The sequence below is a fragment of the Schistocerca serialis genome, chromosome 3 (assembly GCF_023864345.2).
Source record: "Schistocerca serialis cubense isolate TAMUIC-IGC-003099 chromosome 3, iqSchSeri2.2, whole genome shotgun sequence".
Classification (NCBI taxonomy): Eukaryota; Metazoa; Arthropoda; class Insecta; order Orthoptera; family Acrididae; genus Schistocerca; species Schistocerca serialis.
This window is the reverse complement of record NC_064640.1, coordinates 852,491,252-852,511,161: the sequence shown is the minus strand read 5'-3', so window position 1 is coordinate 852,511,161 and position 19,910 is coordinate 852,491,252. Positions and strand designations below refer to the sequence as shown.

Below are 19,910 nucleotides of genomic sequence, written 5' to 3'. Positions count from 1 at the left end.
TGAAGACAGCAACAATGCACCACCTTCTGAGCAAAGGATACTTAAGTCCAGGTGCTGCACAGTTTGTCCTCGGGGTAAAGATATAAAAGTTAAATTGCACTGTGCTCGATGTTTGAAAGTTATGTGTGTAAAGCACATGAGAAATGTGTGTGAAAAGTGCTATGATAACGCACTCCTTGCAGCCAGTGATAGTGACTGATTTCATAAAATGTTTGTATGAATTGACTGAACAAATTTTTAATTATAAGTATAATGTCTTACACCTGTAATACAGTATGAAGAATGACAGAAATAAATAATTAAACAAAATATTGTAAGAAAATGGGAATTATTGCTTATGTTTCAAATAACCCAGTTTAATACTAAAGTAACATTAAATAAAACGCTAATATACTGGGAGATAACATTCTAAATAGCCATTTGTGAAGTAAACTTATTCATATCAGTGATATGCTGCACAACAGTGTCATTATAGCCACTATTATTTTGGGTGTTAGTAACACCCTACACGACTATTAACATTACGAAAAGCCACATGACCACATAAGGGTTAAGGGTCAGAAAGGTAACACTCCCTACAATCACTTCATTACTTTCAAATGCACTTCACTGGGCAACTGTACTTTCACTTATAACATTATACAAACCCTTTACAAGCTAGTGCATGATGCTAAATAGCTCTGGTGTATTCTTCTACTAATACCTATATATACCCTATACTTCCTCAATATTCCCCAAAAAATTGTGTACATGCAGTGTACTAATCTCATTACTCCTACCATTATACATCCTTTTACACTTTCATGTTTACTGGTTACTCAGGGCACTCAAAATAATTTGATACACTTGTACATTTTGTAAAATTTCATTACCTTACCTTTTTGATATAATCAAAAAACTTTTTTCCCTATAAACAGAAAAACATCCTTCTGATTACTTTTGTACTCATAAAATAATCAAATAGTTGTTAACTCTCTGAATTTTACATAATCAGTGTTGTATAGGTTTTATGTTACTGTTAACTGTCAAAAATGACTGTTCACCAATGTTTCTGCCAACCGAGAGGGTTTCAGTTTAATCTATCACCTCTACTATCATTATCTCTCACATATGTGGGGGACTAGTTACTATTTGTCCATTTTCCACCACTATTTTCAAAATTCCCATCACCATTTCTGTTCCCAGAATTTCTATTCTCATAAAACTGTTGGTCCCCATAGTTTGATGCTACATCCTGATAATTTCTAAAATTATTTGGATTCCTGTCATTCCTTGCCAGGATGTTGTTGTTATGTCCTTGGTTAAAACTGTCATTATTATTTGAATTTCTATTATTATTGTGATTACTCCAGTTAAGCCTCCTGGAATCTGTACTGTGGTGGCCAAACCTGTTACACACCCTGTCCAACGTTTCTACATATTTCAGGACTGGTCTACAGAATCATCTGGCCCATAGAGTAACCCCATTTCAATTATTTCTGGTAGCCTTCTCTTAAGTGCACCTATGTGAGTTAATTCATGAAAAGGTTGGTCTAAGTGAGAATGTTTCATGGTCTGGTCTTCGCAAAACTCTTTCATATCCCCATTCTGCTCCCTGTACATCGGACCATTTAAAAACTCACTCTTTATCTGTGCCTGTTCAGTGTCAGACCAAAACTTTTCCAAAAAACACTTTTTGAATTCATCTATGGATAAATTGCTACAGTCACGTTGGATGGCCTATGACAGCCCTTCCCCTTCTAATGTTCTTTTAATAAACTTAATTTTTAATTCATCACTCAGACCAGGGAGAAAACTATCATGGCAATGTCATATAAAATCAACTGGATGGAAATGCTTGTCACCGAGGAAACATTTTAGTGGCATAGTAGGAAAGCTTGGGTGTCCTACATTGCAGAATTTTTTTAGATAAGCCCCATCTTGTTTTTTTTTTGGTAATAGTGACATCACTATGTAAGTCTAACACATTTGAGTCTGTTATCTCAGATATTTTCTGAACTTTTTTTATCTATTTCTGAGACAACACTGTCTATTTTTTCATTTTGCTTATTTATAAAGTTTACAGCTTGTTTACTAGTGTCTCCAACAGCATCTTTACATCTAACTTCAAAAGCACCTATCTCAGATCTGAGACCCTTGTCTGCTTCCTATGGTTTTGTCTCTAATGATTGAATTTTGGATTCTGAAGCCTCTAACTTCCTCTCTACTTTTTTCACATGTTCATCTGTAGCTTTCACTTGCGAAAAAACACCAACTAAGTCTTTTTTAATATCTGAAATTTGTGCATTAAGCTCTGCTCTAATGACATTACATTCTGAGACTATTGACTTTCAAGTTTTTCACAATTTTTCTCTGTCGATGACAGTTTTTTCACTAATTTTCTCTACCAATGACAGTTTTTCACTATTTTTCTCTATCAATGACAGTTTTTCACTCTTTGTTTCATTGATGACATTAATGCAGTAAACATGTCTTGTAAATTTAACTGTTTCGGTTTTTCACTCGGCATTGTTTCACTTACGTGCAACTATACTTGTTTCTCATGGTCTGGACTCAAATATAACACAATACTGTCTAAAAATTTCGATTCTGCATGGATTTCATTTAACTGTTTTGGTCAACTACTGCCTAATGCGTCCTGAAACATGCCTTTATTGGCTATGTCCTTTTTAAAGTCATAAGTTGAAGCTGGTAGCTTCAGCATACTTATTTCATTGTTCTGATCATGATCCATTTGTTGTAAATTTGTTCATAAATTATCAATGCTTGAAAAAATGCCAGTCAGAATGTCCACACAACATTGCACTGAGAAAGTACAAAAATAAATTTTTTAATTGGTACTTAGCTTATTATTGTCCTGGATTGGGTAGGTGGTGTCAACTTTCGTAATAATGTTTCAACCTTTTAAAACCATGTATGTCCATAGTGTTGTGTCATTCCAAAACTTCTCAACATGTACTATGTCAAACAATATTTGGTTTAAAATCATTACACTTTGCAACACAATTATATGCTTTTTGATCACCTGAAACATAAACACTGTCAAAAATCCAAACGTATAAGTATCCTGGCCACAAGGGCACCACTTTAACGACCTCCTTTGTTATGCACATTGGATGACTGTTAATTGTAATAATTGTTCATTGAGTAGAAATACTGTTGGGCAGATCTAGTGGTAGATTTAAAGAAAAAATACTCTTCTTGTTTCCTTTTTTAAAGGATCTCCTTCAATCCGTTGCTTGAATTTCTTCTGTATGGAAGCCAGGTTCTCTTTTAGGTCTGGAAACCCTATAGATTGACATGTTTCTTGAAATGACATAGACTACAAACTGATTCATATGTAGTTTTAAATTTTAATAATCCTATATGCCTTGCTGACGTCAACTACAATGTTCACTCAGTGAAATACATTCCATTTGTCTGAAACTCCAGACAACTTTACATTTTTCCTTCCTTCCTTCCAGACAGACAACATACAACCAACTGGCACCCACTTCACATCATTTCATAGTACATCAGTAAAGATTTAGGCATACTAAGAGCAAAACAGATTATTAAATCAAGAATAATTTACAGAAAATGAAATTCACTCAGCAGCACAATAGAACAATTATGATAATATATGTAATCACATGAACAAAGCTTTTTTTGTTTTGTTTTTTGTAGTACAGTAATTTTTATGAAATTCTTTTATCACAGGGGTTAATTGTGTTAGCACGACATATTATACAGTCGGAGTTTAAAACATTTCAAATAAGATTGAAAAATGGATGAGATTGTAAATTTGAGAATATACATGGTCCAAATGGCTTATTGCACATTACAATGTGCACCACATTCATTCATAACATTCAGTTCCCATACAATAATTATTTTTAATGAATGTCAGTGACACTGAGATATTTATTCCACTAAGAGCAATGTTACTGAATGGCTTTCCACATCTGCCATGATTTTTAATTGCAATTCCCATTCTGAACAGTTACTATAGCAAACAAGAAGTTTGGTGTAACAGTATTTTAGATTGAAATTTGGAAGGTTCACTTGTATATTAGATAAGAACTGTCATACTGAAAACTTCTCCACTTTTGAGAGAAGCTAGTACTGATAACGTCTCATTTGATGTATCATTGCAAATTTCAGTAGTGAATAACTATTATGAGCAGTGGACATGATTTTGCTGTGTTGCTCTGTATGAAATTGACAGCTTCTGTCATGTAGTTCAATTGGGAATTTTGTTTGAAGTGGGTCCGATAACAAGTCATTGCCTTCAGATATCAGATGTGCCATTTGAGGCCTTTTATTTCTGTGGTCCTGGTATTTCATCAGTTCAAGAAGTTAAACTTTGCTGGATATTTGCTTAAAAAGTTGTAAATTTAAAAAAGAATAAGGTTTGACGTGACATCCATATTGTCTCTAATACATTTCTTTCTTTTTTAATCTGAATGTGGAAAAAGACATGTTGTTGTTGTTGTTGTTGTTGTTGTTGTTGTGGTCTTCAGTCCTGAGACTGGTTTGATGCAGCTCTCCATGCTACCCTATCCTGTGCAAGCTTCTTCATCTCCCAGTACTTACTGCAACCTACATCCTTCTGAATCTGCTTAGTGTATTCATCTCTTGGTCTCCCTCTATGATTTTTACCCTCCACAGTTCCCCCCAATGCTAAATTTGTGATCCTTTGATGCCTCAGAACATGTCCTACCAATTGGTCCCTTCTTCTTGTCAAGTTGTGCCACAAACTCCTCTTCTCCCCAATTCTATTCAATACCTCCTCATTAGTTATGTGATCTACCCATATAATCTTCAGCATTCTTCTGTAGCACCACATTTTGAAAGCTTCTATTCTCTTCTTGTCCAAACTATTTATCGTCCATGTTTCACTTCCATACATGGCTACACTCCATACAAATACTTTCAGAAACGACTTCCTGACACTTAAATCTATACTCGAAGTTAACAAATTTCTCTTCTTCAGAAACTCTTTCCTTGCCATTGCCAGTCTACATTTTATATCCTCTCTACTTCATCCATCATTAGTTATTTTGCTCCCCAAATAGCAAAACTCCTTTACTACTTTAAGTGTCTCATTTCCTAATCTAATTCCTTCACCATCACCTGATTTAATTTGACTACATTCCATTATCCTCGTTTTGCTTTTGTCGATGTTCATCTTATATCCTTGTTTCAAGACACTGTCCATTTCGTTCAACTGCTCTTCCAAGTCCTTTGCTGTCTCTGACAGAATTATAATGTCATCGGTGAACCTCAAAGTTTTTATTTCTTCTCCATGGATTTTAATACCTACTCTGAATTTTTCTTTTGTTTCCTTTACTGCTTGCTCAATATACAGATTGAATAACATTGGGACACTGAACTCACATTTGGGAGGACGACGGTTCAATCCCACGTCCGGCCATCCTGATTTAGGCTTTCCATTGTTTCCCTAAAATCATTCCAGGCAAATGCTGGGATGGTTCCTTTGAAATGGCATGGCCGTTTTCCTTCCCCATCCTTTCCTAATCTGATGAGACCGATGACCTCGCTGTTTGGTCTCTTCCCCCAAACAACCCAACCCAATAACATCAGAGAGAGGCTATAGCCCTGTCTCACTTCCTTTCCAACCACTGCTTCCCTTTCATGCCCCTCAACTCTTATAACTGCCATCTGCTTTCTGTACAAATTGTAAATAGCCTATCGCTCCCTGTATTTTACCCCTGACACCTTCAGAATGTAAAGAGAGTATTCTGGTCAACATTGTCAAAAGCTTTCTCTAAGTCTACAAATGCTAGAAACATAGGTTTGCCTTTCCTTAATCTTCCTTCTAAGATAAGTCATAAGGTCAGTATTGCCTCACGTGTTCCAATATTTCTACGGAATCCAAAGTGATCTTCCCCGAGGTTGGTTTCTACCAGTTTTTCCATACGTCTGTAAAGAATTCGTGTTAGTATTTTGCAGCTGTGACTTATTAAACTGACAGTTCGGTAATTTTCACATCTGTCAACACCTGCTTTCTTTGGGGTTGGAATTATTATATTCTTCTTGAAGTCTGAGGGTATTTTGCCTGTCCCATACATCTTGCTCACCAAATGGTAGAACTTTGTCAGGACTGGCTTGTCAGGACTGGCTCTCCCAAGGCCATCAGTAGTTCTAATGGAATGTTGTCTACTTCCGGGGCCTTGTTTTGACTCAGGTCTTTCAGTGCTCTGTCAAACTCTTCATGGAGTATTGTATCTCCCATTTCACCTTCATCTACATTCTCTTCCATTTCCATAATACTGTCCTCAAGTACATCGCCCTTGTATAGACCCTCTATATACTCCTTCCACCTCTCTGCTTTCTCTTCTTTGCTTAGAACTGGGTTTCCATCTGAGCTCTTGATATTCATACAAGTGGTTCTCTTTTCTCCAAAGGTCTGTTTAATTTTCCTGTAGGCAGTATCTGTTTTACACCTAGTGAGATAAGCCTCTACATCCTTACATTTGTCCTCTAGCCATCCTTGCTTAGCCATTTTGCGCTTCCTGTCGATCTCATTTTTGCCTGCTTCATTTACTGCATTTTTATATTTTCTCCTTTCACCAATTAAATTCAAGAATTTATACTAGCCCTCGTCTTTTTACCTACTTAATCCTCTGCTGCCTTCACTACTTCATCCCTCAAAGCTACCCATTCGTCTTCTACTGTATTTCTTTCCCCCATTCCTATCAATTGTTCCCTTATGCTCTCCCTGAAACTCTGTACAACCTCTGGTTTAGTCAGTTTATCCAGGTCCCATCTCCTTAAATTCCCACCTTTTTGCAGTTTCTTCAGTTTTAATCTACAGTTCATAACCAATAGATTGTGGTCAGAGTCCACATCTGCCACTGGAAATGTCTTACAATTTAAAACCTGGTTACTAAATCTCTGTCTTACCATTATATAATCTATCTGATCTCTTCTAGTATCTCCAGGATTCTTCCGTGTATACAACCTTCTTTTGTGATTCTTGAACCAAGTGTTAGCTATGATTAAGTTATGCTCTGTGCAAAATTCTACCAAGCAGCTTCCCCTTTCATTTCTTAGCACCAATCCATATTCACCTACTATGTTTCGTTCTCTCCCTTTTCCTACTCTCGAATTCCAGTCACCCATGACCATAAAATTTTCATCTCCCTTCACTACCTGAATAATTTCTTTTATTCATCATACATTTCATCAATTTCTTCATCATCTGCAGAGCTAGTTGGCATATAAACTTGTACTACTGTAGTAGGCGTGGACTTCGTGTCTATCTTGGCTACAATAATGCGTTCACTATGCTGTTTGTAGTAGCTTACCCACACTCCTATTTTCTTATTCATTATTAAACCTACTCCTGCATAACCCCTATTTGATTTTGTATTTATAACCCTGTATTCACCTGACCAAAAGTCTTGTTCCTCCTGCCACCAAACTTCACCAATTCCCACTATATCTAACTTTAACCTATCCATTTCCCTTTTTAAATTCTCTAACCTACCTGCCCGATTAAGGGATCTGACATTCCATGCTCCGATCCGTAGAACGCCACTTTTCTTTCTCCTGATAACGACATCCTCCTGAGTAGTCCCCGCCCGGAGATCCGAAATATTTTACCCAAGAGGATGCCATCATCATTTAACCATACAGTAAAGCTGCAGAGACATATGCAGGAATAATTTTAAAGGAGGCATATAATGGGGCCATTGCCATGTGGCTTGAAAGGATATATAGCTGCAACTGACGAAACAAGGTACCACACTCTGAAAATGGCATATTAGTAAAACACTACTAACAATCTCTTGATACTGCCATTACTGATTTTGGCTTACAGTTAATTCATGAAGAAGGAATTCATATATGTATGTATTATCATACTGTGATTCATCAGTTAAGCACTAAGAAATAACCACTAACACAACAATAATTTGTTATAATTTTGAGATGCTGAATGTATTATGTTGCACGTAAAGAGCTATTATCATTACTTGTTGGGCAATATGTGTCTGCTGGATTGACTGGGAATCAAAGGAAAGAGAAGAGAAAATGATACGGGAAGGGCCATGCTGCTACGGGATACTATATTAACACTTCGCTGGCTGCACATATCGTACAAATTGATCCCGACAGTGATAATTCAGATTACTTGGCTTGTCACTGGCCATTCTTGACATTATTAGGAGATATCATCACTAGTTCTTGTAAGTTCTCAATCCCGTTCCCCTACTTACATGAAATTTCGAAGATATACATATGTAAATAAATATAAAATTTGTTTGTTTCAAATGTTTGTTCATTCAAACTTTTTGGAAAAATAATCAATTACGAGTTGCACTTTGAAAAGCTGGTAAGTATTATCCACTTTATTTTGCTGTCAGAAAAATGTAAATAAATATAAAATTTGTTTGTTTCAAATGTTTGTTCATTCAAAAATGTAAAAATGATAATATTTGTGTGAATTGCCTGCGGGACAGCACTTTGTCAAATATCGGTGTGTGTAGCAACGGATTCGTTGACCAATAATCATCAATCCTTGCTTTTTTTTTTTTTTTTTTTTTTTTTTTACATAAGGATAGCCAGCCCAAATCACTTTCTAAGTTCGGGTCCTCTAACGTGCGTATGTGCAGACACACGTGCGCACACACACACACACACACACACACACACACACACACACACACACACACACACTCTCTCTCTCTCTCTCTCTCTCTCTCTCTCTATTTCAATACACGAACACTATCCCAATAGCTTGAAGTGCATATAGGAATCTCTGTTATATTCCAAAGAATGATTGGTGTCAAGACAATGTCCTGCAGTGGCAGATTTACTTGGCTGTTGTAAGCGTGCATGCCATTTATGCTCAGAACATTGGCCTTTCACAGTCCTGATAGTCTGACCAATATATGACATGAAACAGCTGCAAGGAATACAGTAGACAACCACCTTACGTGAACCAAGATCATCCTTTATGTTACCTAAAAGGACCCCAATTTTAAATGGTTATTAAAACACACACATCACATTGTATTTCCACAGAATATGACCAATCCTGTTTGAAATGCTTCCTGTGTAAGGCCAAAAAGCCGTAGAATTTGGTACCACCTCAGTATTATCATGGCTCACACAGTGCATAGTTGGTCAAGAGTGCAACATATGTCTTATCTCTCTTTCACTACAACCATTCCGACAAAAGGTGACTTCAAGATGGACTAACTCTGCTGACAAACTCTCAGGGCCCAGGATGACATTGGCCCTGTGAACCAAGGTTTGAAGTACCCCTTCATGTTAAGCTATATGGTGAAAACTATTAGCCTGCAGATACAAATTAGTGTAAGTAGGCTTCCTATAATTGGCATGTCCCAACACACAGTCCACCTTCCTCCTAACCACCACATCAAAGAATGGAAGACAGCCATCCTTTTCCACCACTGTTGTGAAGTGAATATTGAGGTGGGTTGAATTCAGGTGTTCTAGAAAGTCATTCAAATTCTCACTGCCATTAGGCCAAACAACAAAAGAATCTTCTACATATCTGAAAAAAACATGCAGTTTTCAAAGCCTTAGACTCCAAGGTAAGATCTTCAAAATATTCCATAAACAAGCTGGCAATGATAAGTGACAACTCCATCTGTCTGCTCATAGTACTGCTCATTGAATAAAAAGGAAGTGAGTTAACACATGTTGAAATGGGTTCATTAATTCAGCACCAGTCCTAACCTCAATCAACTGTAATGAATCGGACAGAAGTACATGAGAGAAGAGAGAGAGAGAGAGACCACATCAAAACTTACAAGAATATGTCATTCAAATGCAGTCACTCTAACTAATCTACAAAATCTGCTGAGTTCTTAACATGGTGCTTACATTGACCTACTATATGACTCAACAGAGTAACAAAGTTTTTTTCTACACAATGTCAGAGCAACAGTCTTAATCACAATCTTATGAAGAGGAGCCTCTTCCCTGTGGACCTTAGGGAGGCCAAGTACCCTAGAGAGAATAGCACAATAAGAATTGAGGCTCTTGATATTCTCCTACCATAAGGAACTTTTTCCAGGAGGTTGTTAGTCTTTCTCTCAACACTTTTTGTTGGGTCAGAACCGATCCTGCGATATGTGGAATCAGACAGTAAAAACTGCATCCTTTGACGGGTCAACTCTAAGTGAACGTAAAGCAGTCCTCTCAGCTGCTGTGATATTACTCTTGGGTGTACGTCCCCCAGTCAACACACAATATGCCTTCCTCCTAGTATATTCTGCAACATCAGGAGGTAGTTTAAAAAGAGTGTGTACAAGAGAACTTATAGAATCAACCACTGGCAAATGCTTTGGAGCTCCGATAAAGCTGCTTCATCAAAAAGCTTTCTCCATGAGACATATCACAGAATGTTGAGATACAGTATAGATTCCAAGCCACAGAAACATTCAAACTTTGCCAAATGCCTGGCAGTTACAGAATGAAATTCCCAGTGCCATGAAGCATCATCCACCAATCCCAAGAAAAAGTTGAAATTTTGAAGCAGGCGTTAAATGAAGCTGAAAAAATTCCTTGGAAACAAAATCCAGCTGTCAGTGAGTGTAATGGATCCTCTCATAAACAATATCTAGGCTAGTGCATTGCTTGATAAGACTAGTGGCAGGAGAATTAATATGATGCACTACTTTGGCAAATGTTGGAACAATATTTTGATCACAACACTGCAGTAAAAACAACACTGCACATTGCAATCTTACTGTACTGCTGCAGAATTTATCCAACCTCCACAAGCAGTGATTAGTTCTATTGGGAGGAAATTAACAATGTGAGATTTAGTTTCTTCTGGCATATACAGTGTTCAAATAACTTAAGAGAATGCAGCTGGGTGGCATCGTTGACAACTGCAGATACTTCAACAGGAACATACCTTGCCATTTTCAATGCAAAACTGCAGAAAGTAAGCACTGTGTTGACACCCACTTACTTTTTATTCAATGACCAGTACTGTGAGCAGACAGATGGAGTTGTAATGGGAAGCCCATTGTCACCCATCATTACCAATTTGTATATGGAAGATTTCGAGGAACACACCTTGGAGTCTGCAGCTGTAACTAGCATGTTTTTTCATATACGTAGATGATAGTTCTGTTATTTGGCTTCATGGCAGTGAGAACTTGAATGACTTTCTAGAACACCTGAATTCAATCCAGGGAGGAGAGAGAGAGAGAGAGAGAGAGAGAGAGAGAGAGAGAGAGGGAGGAGGAGGAGGAGGAGGAGGAGGAGGAGGATTGTTATTGAACTTCGCTATTTGAGCAAGTGTAGGTGGATTACCATTTACCATATGGGTACCCAACTTTACAGTGTTCAGACTGTGTGCTGCAGAATTTGCATTGTCAATAGTGGTAGTATCATGACTTGCCATTAGTAGGAATACTAGTACAGAGACAAAGTGCTGAAACGTAAGTATCAATGTGCATTACAGCTGCAGACAGTCAATAAGGGTCTGGGCATGTGAGCAGAGCTTTACTCATAGAACTTTTTTTTATCAAAACAGCAGCACTAGTGTTGCTGCTCTTCACAAGTCTCATGCATTAAAGGTATATGAAGAGGTCCTCTTTCTACACCAGTGTTGAAGAATATGATTCAGAAGTCAGAACTAACTGACAATTTGGGAATTACTCCTGAAAAAGGCCAGTGGCCAGTTGTGTCACATGTTGTTGAAGAATGTACTGTTGCCATGGCTGAGAAAGCTGGACACAGTAACGATCTTCAAGCTGTGCCACAACTGCTGAACATTCCATTGTCCTTTGTTCAAAAAGTGCTGCAAACAATTGAGATGGTATCCAGGCTATCATGGATGCAGGAGGTCATAACATTGAGCAATATTTTTAACTTGGAATGTCAACATGGCAATTTATGTGTTGAAATTTCTCCCTACTCACTCTATATGTGACTTATTATAATTTATGCTCTGTATTTTATGCATGCCCAAGCCATAGAACAGATTTCTGTTAACTATTTTGTGTCTGTCTAAATTTTTCATGTGCAAAATCCAGATCTATCTTAACTTTCTGAGAATCTTTCTTAAATACCACCTAATGTTCTCCCATTGTGTTTAATAGTGCAATAATTCTTCATCTGAGAGTATTATATAACAATTTCCACCTAACTGATTACCTCATGAGGCTATGCCTGGAAAGTGATTTCATTACATTTCAAGTGTAACCTTCATATGCTCCTTGCAAGACTCATGAGAATTAGTCTGCACTGAAATTTAATCTCCTCCTTAACCTCAGCTTCTTAGTGTGTCATTGCATAGGATAGCTTTTGAATTGGAACACAACTTATTGATGCAGATTAAATACTGAATAAGACGTAGATACTGTACTCAAAGTATGAAGAAACAAGCTAATTTTATACAGTGTTATCATGGAAATGTGACTCTACTAAGAACCATGCACAGACTGCACAGTTCAGTGTCAAATTTTTGAGTAGTTGGAGCTAGGTTCATTTGGCAAAACTCGAAAATTTTCATTAAGGTGATAGGCACTTGATTTACTTATTGTATTTATGAAATATTCTAAATAATACCCAAGTTCTAGCTCAAATTAGTTCACACCTACTGAATATTGTACCCTTATAGTGTGTAACTACTACACGGCTACATGATAAGAAAGTGCAGACTGATTCTGGGATTACTGTCCAAATGGTGTAGCATGTAATACCCCGAGATGATATGCACACCATAGTATGAGATGCAACAGAGGTGCACAGAGGTGAAGAAACAATGTTGATCAGGTCTGTTTAAAGTTTTGTGGATTTTGTAAATTTCTTCAGTTTTGAAGACATGGTTTATAGTCTTTGTATTCTCTTTGGTTTTCTTATGTAAGTGCTGAGAAACATTACAGACTCAATTATACACTTCCTTTGTTAATTAATTAATTAATTAATTCTTAAATCATTGCATGGAGGACATAAAGTAGGGATTTTTTTCTGTTGACTATATAGAGGATTGAATATCTGCATTAAAGGATTGAAATAAGAACATGTTTTAGTCCTATTTTGAGTTTTCCTTAACAGATTGTTTTGGTCTCATTTCATCTATGAACGTAGCAGTTTTATGAATTCATCTACAAGGTATATAATAACGGTCCCCAAAATAATGCCTATCATTCACATGCCATTATTCAGAGTCTTGCTGGGCACATACAAGAAAAGATACAGCCACTAGTGGTGCCAGCTATTCTTGAACATGAAGAAATAAGTGGCTTGACAAGTCTGATAGCTAGTGGAAAGAGAGGAAGAGCTGTGATGTCATCATGGGATTCTGAGCCATTTTTGGGTGTACAGAAGTCATTGGATGCACTCTTGCAGGAACTAAATTATATTGCTGGGCACATACAAGAAAAGATACAGCCACTGGTGGTGCCAGCTATTCTTGAACATGAAGAAATAAGTGGCTTGACAAGTCAGATAGCTAGTGGAAAGAGAGGAAGAGCTGTGTTGTCATCATGGGATTCTGAGCCATTTTTGGGTGTACAGAAGTCATTGGATGCACTCTTGCAGGAACTAAATTATATCTATAAAATTATGGGGAACCATGGTGTTGACCCAGAACTTACTGTCCAGATATTTCGGCAGGTGAGATGACCAATTTTCTAACAGTAAGTTACATGATCCTAGGCTATAAGGAAACTGCTGTATTTTGTAAATACTGAAGTCTCTAGTAGATTGCAAACCAGAAATAAAAGAAAATACCCATGACAATGTTACCATTTTAAGTGAAGTTGTGTGTTTTAATTTTGCAGGTATTCTACTTCATCTGTGCCATTTCAATGAATAACCTACTGCTCCGAAAGGATTTGTGTCATTGGAGTAAAGGAATGCAGATAAGATATAATCTATCACATCTTGAACAGTGGTGTCGTGACATGAGACTACAGGTACATGTAGTGTTATCTGTAGTCTATTTTTTTTTTCCTCCTCCCTGCAAAGAACAACATTAATGAAACGTGGAGTATTCATAGGCTTTGGCTTATGGAATCACTTTTGTATTGTCAAATCGACAACAATAAGGATTTAGGGAAATCAATGCAGTTCCTTTAATCTCATTATGTTGTGGGAAAAATAATGTTGTTTTAGACTATTATGTAACTAAAAATTAAATTTGGTCTGATTAGGTCACTTACTTGGGGTATTATACAGTGTTTTGCCTTGGGACACCCTCTTTTCCTGTTACTCAACAATGACTTGTCATCAAGTGTAGCAGATGACTCCAAAGTAACTTGCAGATAACATAAGGAATAGACTGTCATCTGGAACTGCATAATGTAGCCCCACAAATAACATATCAGAGGGAAATCTGTTGATGTGTCACATATAAGAGTGTAACTCTGTTACAATAAAAATGTACTATAAGTAATTTCTATTGAATAATTCCTTTTAGATTGGTGTTATTACAGCCATCAATAATGTCCTAATCATGTAGTGTGGTACATCAGACTTCTAGGACTGAAGACAAGTGTGGCAACTCTTGTGGAAGGCATGTACATTTCATCTGCAAATGGTGAATGTAGATAACATGCTTTACAATAATAATACCAATATCTACAGTCAGCACCTGTGGTATGCTTTAACTACTTTACTTTGAATTGTATTTAATTCCTTGATGTCATATGGGATAATATTGTGAGGTATCTCAGCACAGGTGCATAGGATACCTTCTACTCTAAAAACATGACAGATACACTTACATTAAACTAACTTCATGAGTGATGTTTCATTGTATGGAGCAGTAGATCTGTATTGAAATAATTTACAGAAGAACCTCCCATCTCCATAGTGAACTGGATTTTATTGTACAAGGTGTACAACTTTGCTTCCGCCATTTTTCCCCAACATTTGAGGCTTTAATGAAACAAATGGTTACACGTGTTTCATTCAAAGTATTTTCCATTGCTGGCCACTACTTTCTCCCATCTTTCAGGCAGTGTATGAATCCTGCATCAAAAACATTGTTCAACTTTTGAAGCAATACATGAATCGATCCAGTTTGTGGCTTCTTCATGAGTGTTGGTCAGCCAGACCACGTGCCATTGATCTAAACAGGTGATAGTCTGAGGGAGCAATGTCTGGAGAGTACAGCAGGTGGGATAGGACTTCCCATTTTAATGTTTCCACGTATGTTTTGACCTCTCTTGCAACGTGGGGTTGAGCATTGTCGTGCTGCAAAATCGCTATATTGTGCATCTCACTGTAATGCTCCACTCAAATGCACCTAATTGCATTCGATAGCAAGCATCTGTGATTGTTTCATGTGTTTTTAACACCTCATAGTACACGATGCCAAGCTGGTCCCACCAAATGCAAAGCATTATCTTGGAGCCATGAATATTCGGTTTGGCCATCAATGTGGAAGCATGGCCAGGATATCCCCATGATTTTTTGCATTTAGGGTTATCATAATGAACCTATTTTTCGTCCCTGGTCACAAAATGATGCAGAAATCCCTTCTGTTTTTGCCTTTAAAGCAACTGTTCACAAACCCACAAATGCCATTAAACGTCTCTTGGTTTCAGCTCACATGGGACCCAACTTCCTTCTTTCTGAATCATGCCCATAGCCTTGAGAAGTTTTTAAATTGCTAGATGCGTCACTCCCACTAATTGTGCCAATTCTTCTTGAGTTTGACAAGAGTCTTTACTCAGCAATGTCTCCAATTCTGCATCTTCAAAAACATTCTCTCTTCCACCATGCCAGTCAACGACATTAAAATCACTGTTCTTGATGCATTGAAACCACTCAAGACACATTCTTTCACTAATAGCATCCTTACCATTCATACTTGAGAGCATTCAATGAGACTCAACCACTGTTTTCTTCATATTGAAACAAAACAGGAACATCTCCCACAAATCATGAGAATTAGGCTCATAAAATGACATTTTCAATCAAGTACAACTTCATGATGCAGACAAAAATTGACTAATGTTTGACCGAGGTTATGTTGACTGAGGTCCAAGCTAACTGCCTGATGTCTGCGATCTGTTTGTTTCGACTGCTACTTACTATTGTCGCCACCTATTGGCAAACAGTGTAAGCAAAGTTGTACACCTTGTATTGTGACTTTAAATGTTGTAGGAATGCATTTATCTAGTGATACCATTCCATAAACACTTCACATTGCCAACATACCTGATCCAGTATTTAATTTTTCAGCTCATTGTTGCTTTCACAGGAAGAGCACTTGTTCAATTTGTTTGTAAAACACCATGTAGTTAGGACTAATAAAAGAAATCCATAGCTATGTCATTAGATGGTCTGTAGTAAGTGTTCTCAAACAGAAAATAATTCTGTTTTGCATATGTTTCACTGGTAATTGCTGATGTGTAGCACTATGGAATTCAGCTTAGGTATGTGTAAAAGGTATCTCAATTTGTTTTTGCACTCATCAGTGGGAGTATTTGTATACAAGCTAGTGATGTTTAACGAAACTACCCTACCTGACAAAGAAAGTGAACCTGCAAGAAGGGAAAAAAAATAAACTTCACAGTTTGAGAAGTTATGTGATGTTACAGCAGTGGTTACAAAACTGAATCAAATTTACAAAGAGCTTAATAGTAGGAGTCCACTTATCAGTATGATGTTGCACCCCTCTGAGATGGATGTATGCACTTCTTTGGTTGAAAAAGGTGTCATAAGGAGTTTGTGACCTCTCCTGAGACAAGTTGGCCCACAACTTTTGTAACTAGTCATTAATATACTGCATGCCAGCATGGGATGTTAGTTGAGATCCAAGCTGATTCCACACATGTTCCGTCAGGGGCAGTTCTGGGGATTTTGTTGGCCACCGGCAAACCTCAACATCATGCAGACAGTTCATAGATACACATCATGTGTGAATGACCATTATCCTGTTGAAAAATGGTACCATAATCTTCTTGCATGAGAGGTAACACACAGGATGCCTGTGGTGTACCATTGTCTTTCAGAGTTTTCTGCGTCAGTATAACCTGTTACCTGGAGTTACACCCAATGGCTTTACACCCCGTAATGCCAGGAGTAACACCTTGTGCCTCTAAAAAACCATGAAAGAATGGGACCTCTCCCAGACTGGCATTGTACTCACCAATGATGGTTATCCAGGGTAGTACAAACTTCAGTTCATCAACAAAGGCAATGTGACATCATTACTTAGCAATTTATTCTTCCTGGCCGTACCATGACTCCAAAAAAAAAAAAGTCTGTATTGTGGTTTTAATGACCACCTCATGGGATGGTAATTCTCTGGTGAAACTGCTGCTGGTTTCTGACCAAAGGTATGGAATGACACAGAATGTAGCAAGAGTTCATTATTTGTTCTCAGAAGGCAGATGTAAGTCAGAAGGGGTTACAGTGTTGTTAGTGCAAACTATGACAGTCCCTCTATGTGGTGGTTAGGTGCGGTTCACTGAAACATTAACAATAAGTATATGAGCCCTCACACTCCCATACAGTCAAACAGTCACTGTCACATACAAATGCCATCAGATTTGAATATTGCACAATCTGATGAGGCAGCCAATTGAAGACCCACAATGAGGCTCCTTTCAAACTCTGTCAGGTGCTGATAACACTGTCTAAAAAGAGTATGTGGCACCTCCACGTTCTTCACAGTGATCATTCAACATCTTACACTGTCCATGCTCCTTATATATCCTACCAGGCTTGGTAACAACAATTAACTCAAACAACAGTAATGGACTACCTGCAACTCTAATCATTACTTACTCAACAATCGTGCATATGTATATGAAAGTAAATTGATATCTGACCATGGCTATTAAGTGACTTTTTGTCAGGCAGTGTAGTTAAAGCCAATATTGTTTGAATTTTAGCTACAAGAGCTGAGGAATTTCTGATGCCAAATATTAGGTTAAGTTTTGTTTTCTTGTTGTGATGTAATCTAGTTTCTTCCATAGTAATCAACAAGAAGCAGAGAAACTGGACACTACTGGCTGTCATACGTATGTAACATAGGTAAACCAAAACATCTAGGAGCCATTGGAGTCATATTTACAAGTGTCCAGCTGCTGGTTTCTGAACCGAAATTTTCACATGATTTTATAGTGTTTTGTTCCTCTTGGTTGTTAGAAGCTGCAGTTGGATCTTCATACAGATTGTGAAATTTAGAATTATTTAGGTATTTTTATTTTTTGACTTTGTTAGTGATAACATCGCTGGACACAAGTTTCCTCTTGAACTTGATAATTGTATTAATTTTACCACACAAAATAGCGTCACTATTGGCAGCAGCACTTTTTAATTGTGATCTGGCAAATGTTTCATAGAAGGATCTCCCACTAACACAATTAAAGGTCTATTTATCACTTACAGAAAAACAGCTACTTCTACTGTGACCTGTGCAGGATGGTACCATCCAGTCACAAGTAAGCAGCTTTCAGTTCCTTTGGTGTGTCACCTCTCACTGGTTCCATTATCCAAATCTGATTTTCAAACAATATCCATAACTTAATCATTATTTTAAATTGAAGACACAATGAAATATTAAGAGCAGATCAGTGTGTGCAAAATCAACTGCAAACATATTGGAAAAGTATAAGTGGTCAGTCAAGCACATCTGTGGCAGTTAGGTTGTCAGAACATCAGAGAAGATGGACACTATGGAAGATGGGTTCAACCTTGCACAACATCTCTTAAAAGAAAATAATGCATTAAGATGTGTGCTGCAACATTTTACATGACTTTAAGAAAAAAGGTAAATGGATAGTTTAAATCAATAAACGTATGATATAGAATACCAACTTAGTTTTGAATGACAAAACAGTTTTCATTCTAATTTCAAATTAAGGTTCATTTATGCAGATGTTAGATTAGAACGTTAAAATCAATTTCATCATTATTTTTTGTCAAATATAACAGTTACCATACAATGACACTCTGTCTCATCATTTTATATATCTTCATATGTGTTTCAATAATATTGTGTAGATGCCATATCATTCTATCTACAGTTGTGATGATTGGCTGTCACCTGTCTGTTGTGCTGCCACAAGGAACAAAATTAGTTTATCCACATACAAGTAAACAGCAAACACACAAATGGTACAATAAACAGTAGAACATAATCTGAGGATGAGCACCTGCTGTGCTGTCCTTATATGGAGGAGATCTCCAGCAGATGCACCATGTGCCATACCATGTGCCCAAGTTACGGGCAGCCTCTGGTGGCCATCTCGCACAGATGCCATTGGCAGAGTATGAGTGTAGTGCACTGGTAACCTGGTAACATGGATCATATCCATATGTACAGGATTATAGCACCCCTCCCCCTTACCAAAAGGGCACTCGTCTGATGACGGAATTGGGGCAAATGATGACACAACCATGACCTATGTGGTGGGCAACGGAGATGCTGGTGGATGTGGGAGGAGATTCTGGCATGGAACTGGTGAGTAAAGGTGGAAGTGACACAGCCCCTGACGTGTGCAGTGGCCACCTCTTGCAAAGTGCCATAAGTGAGGGCCAGTGAGAATGGTGTTGGTAGCATCTAGACATCTGGGTCCTCAGAGTGGCAGAACTGCACCAATGCTGTAGTCACTAACCACCTAGGCCAGGAAGAGAGCTTTACCACCTGATGGGTTGCACACTGAGAGCAGGCCGTGACAAGACACACAATGTCTTCGTCAATGCCAGGCCAGAAGATGTGTCGATGGGTCAGTGACTTGGTATAATAGAGCCCTCCACTTTCCCAGCTGTAGGAACTGAAGCACACCATACTCTACAGCTATTGGAATCACAACCCTGGATGGCAGCCCATCATTTGCTAAGAGAAAACCACCATTACACACTGGAAGGTGGTGACAAAGGACAGAATAGCTACATAAAAAATCAGAAGTCCTGCCCAAAGACCTGTCTGGCAAACCAAGTTGAACAAC

The 19,910-nt window shown here is 37.7% G+C and overlaps 1 protein-coding gene across 1 annotated transcript in view; it reads left to right on the top strand.

Moving 5' to 3' along the window:
* Positions 1-19,910, top strand: part of LOC126471266 (unconventional myosin-Va-like) — a 176,623-nt gene that overhangs the window by 144,942 nt on the left and 11,771 nt on the right. Inside the window, exons 13-14 of the mRNA XM_050099385.1 lie at positions 13,165-13,614; positions 13,782-13,916. Coding sequence (XP_049955342.1) covers positions 13,165-13,614; positions 13,782-13,916 — 585 coding nt within the window. The remainder of the gene's footprint in view (positions 1-13,164; positions 13,615-13,781; positions 13,917-19,910) is intronic.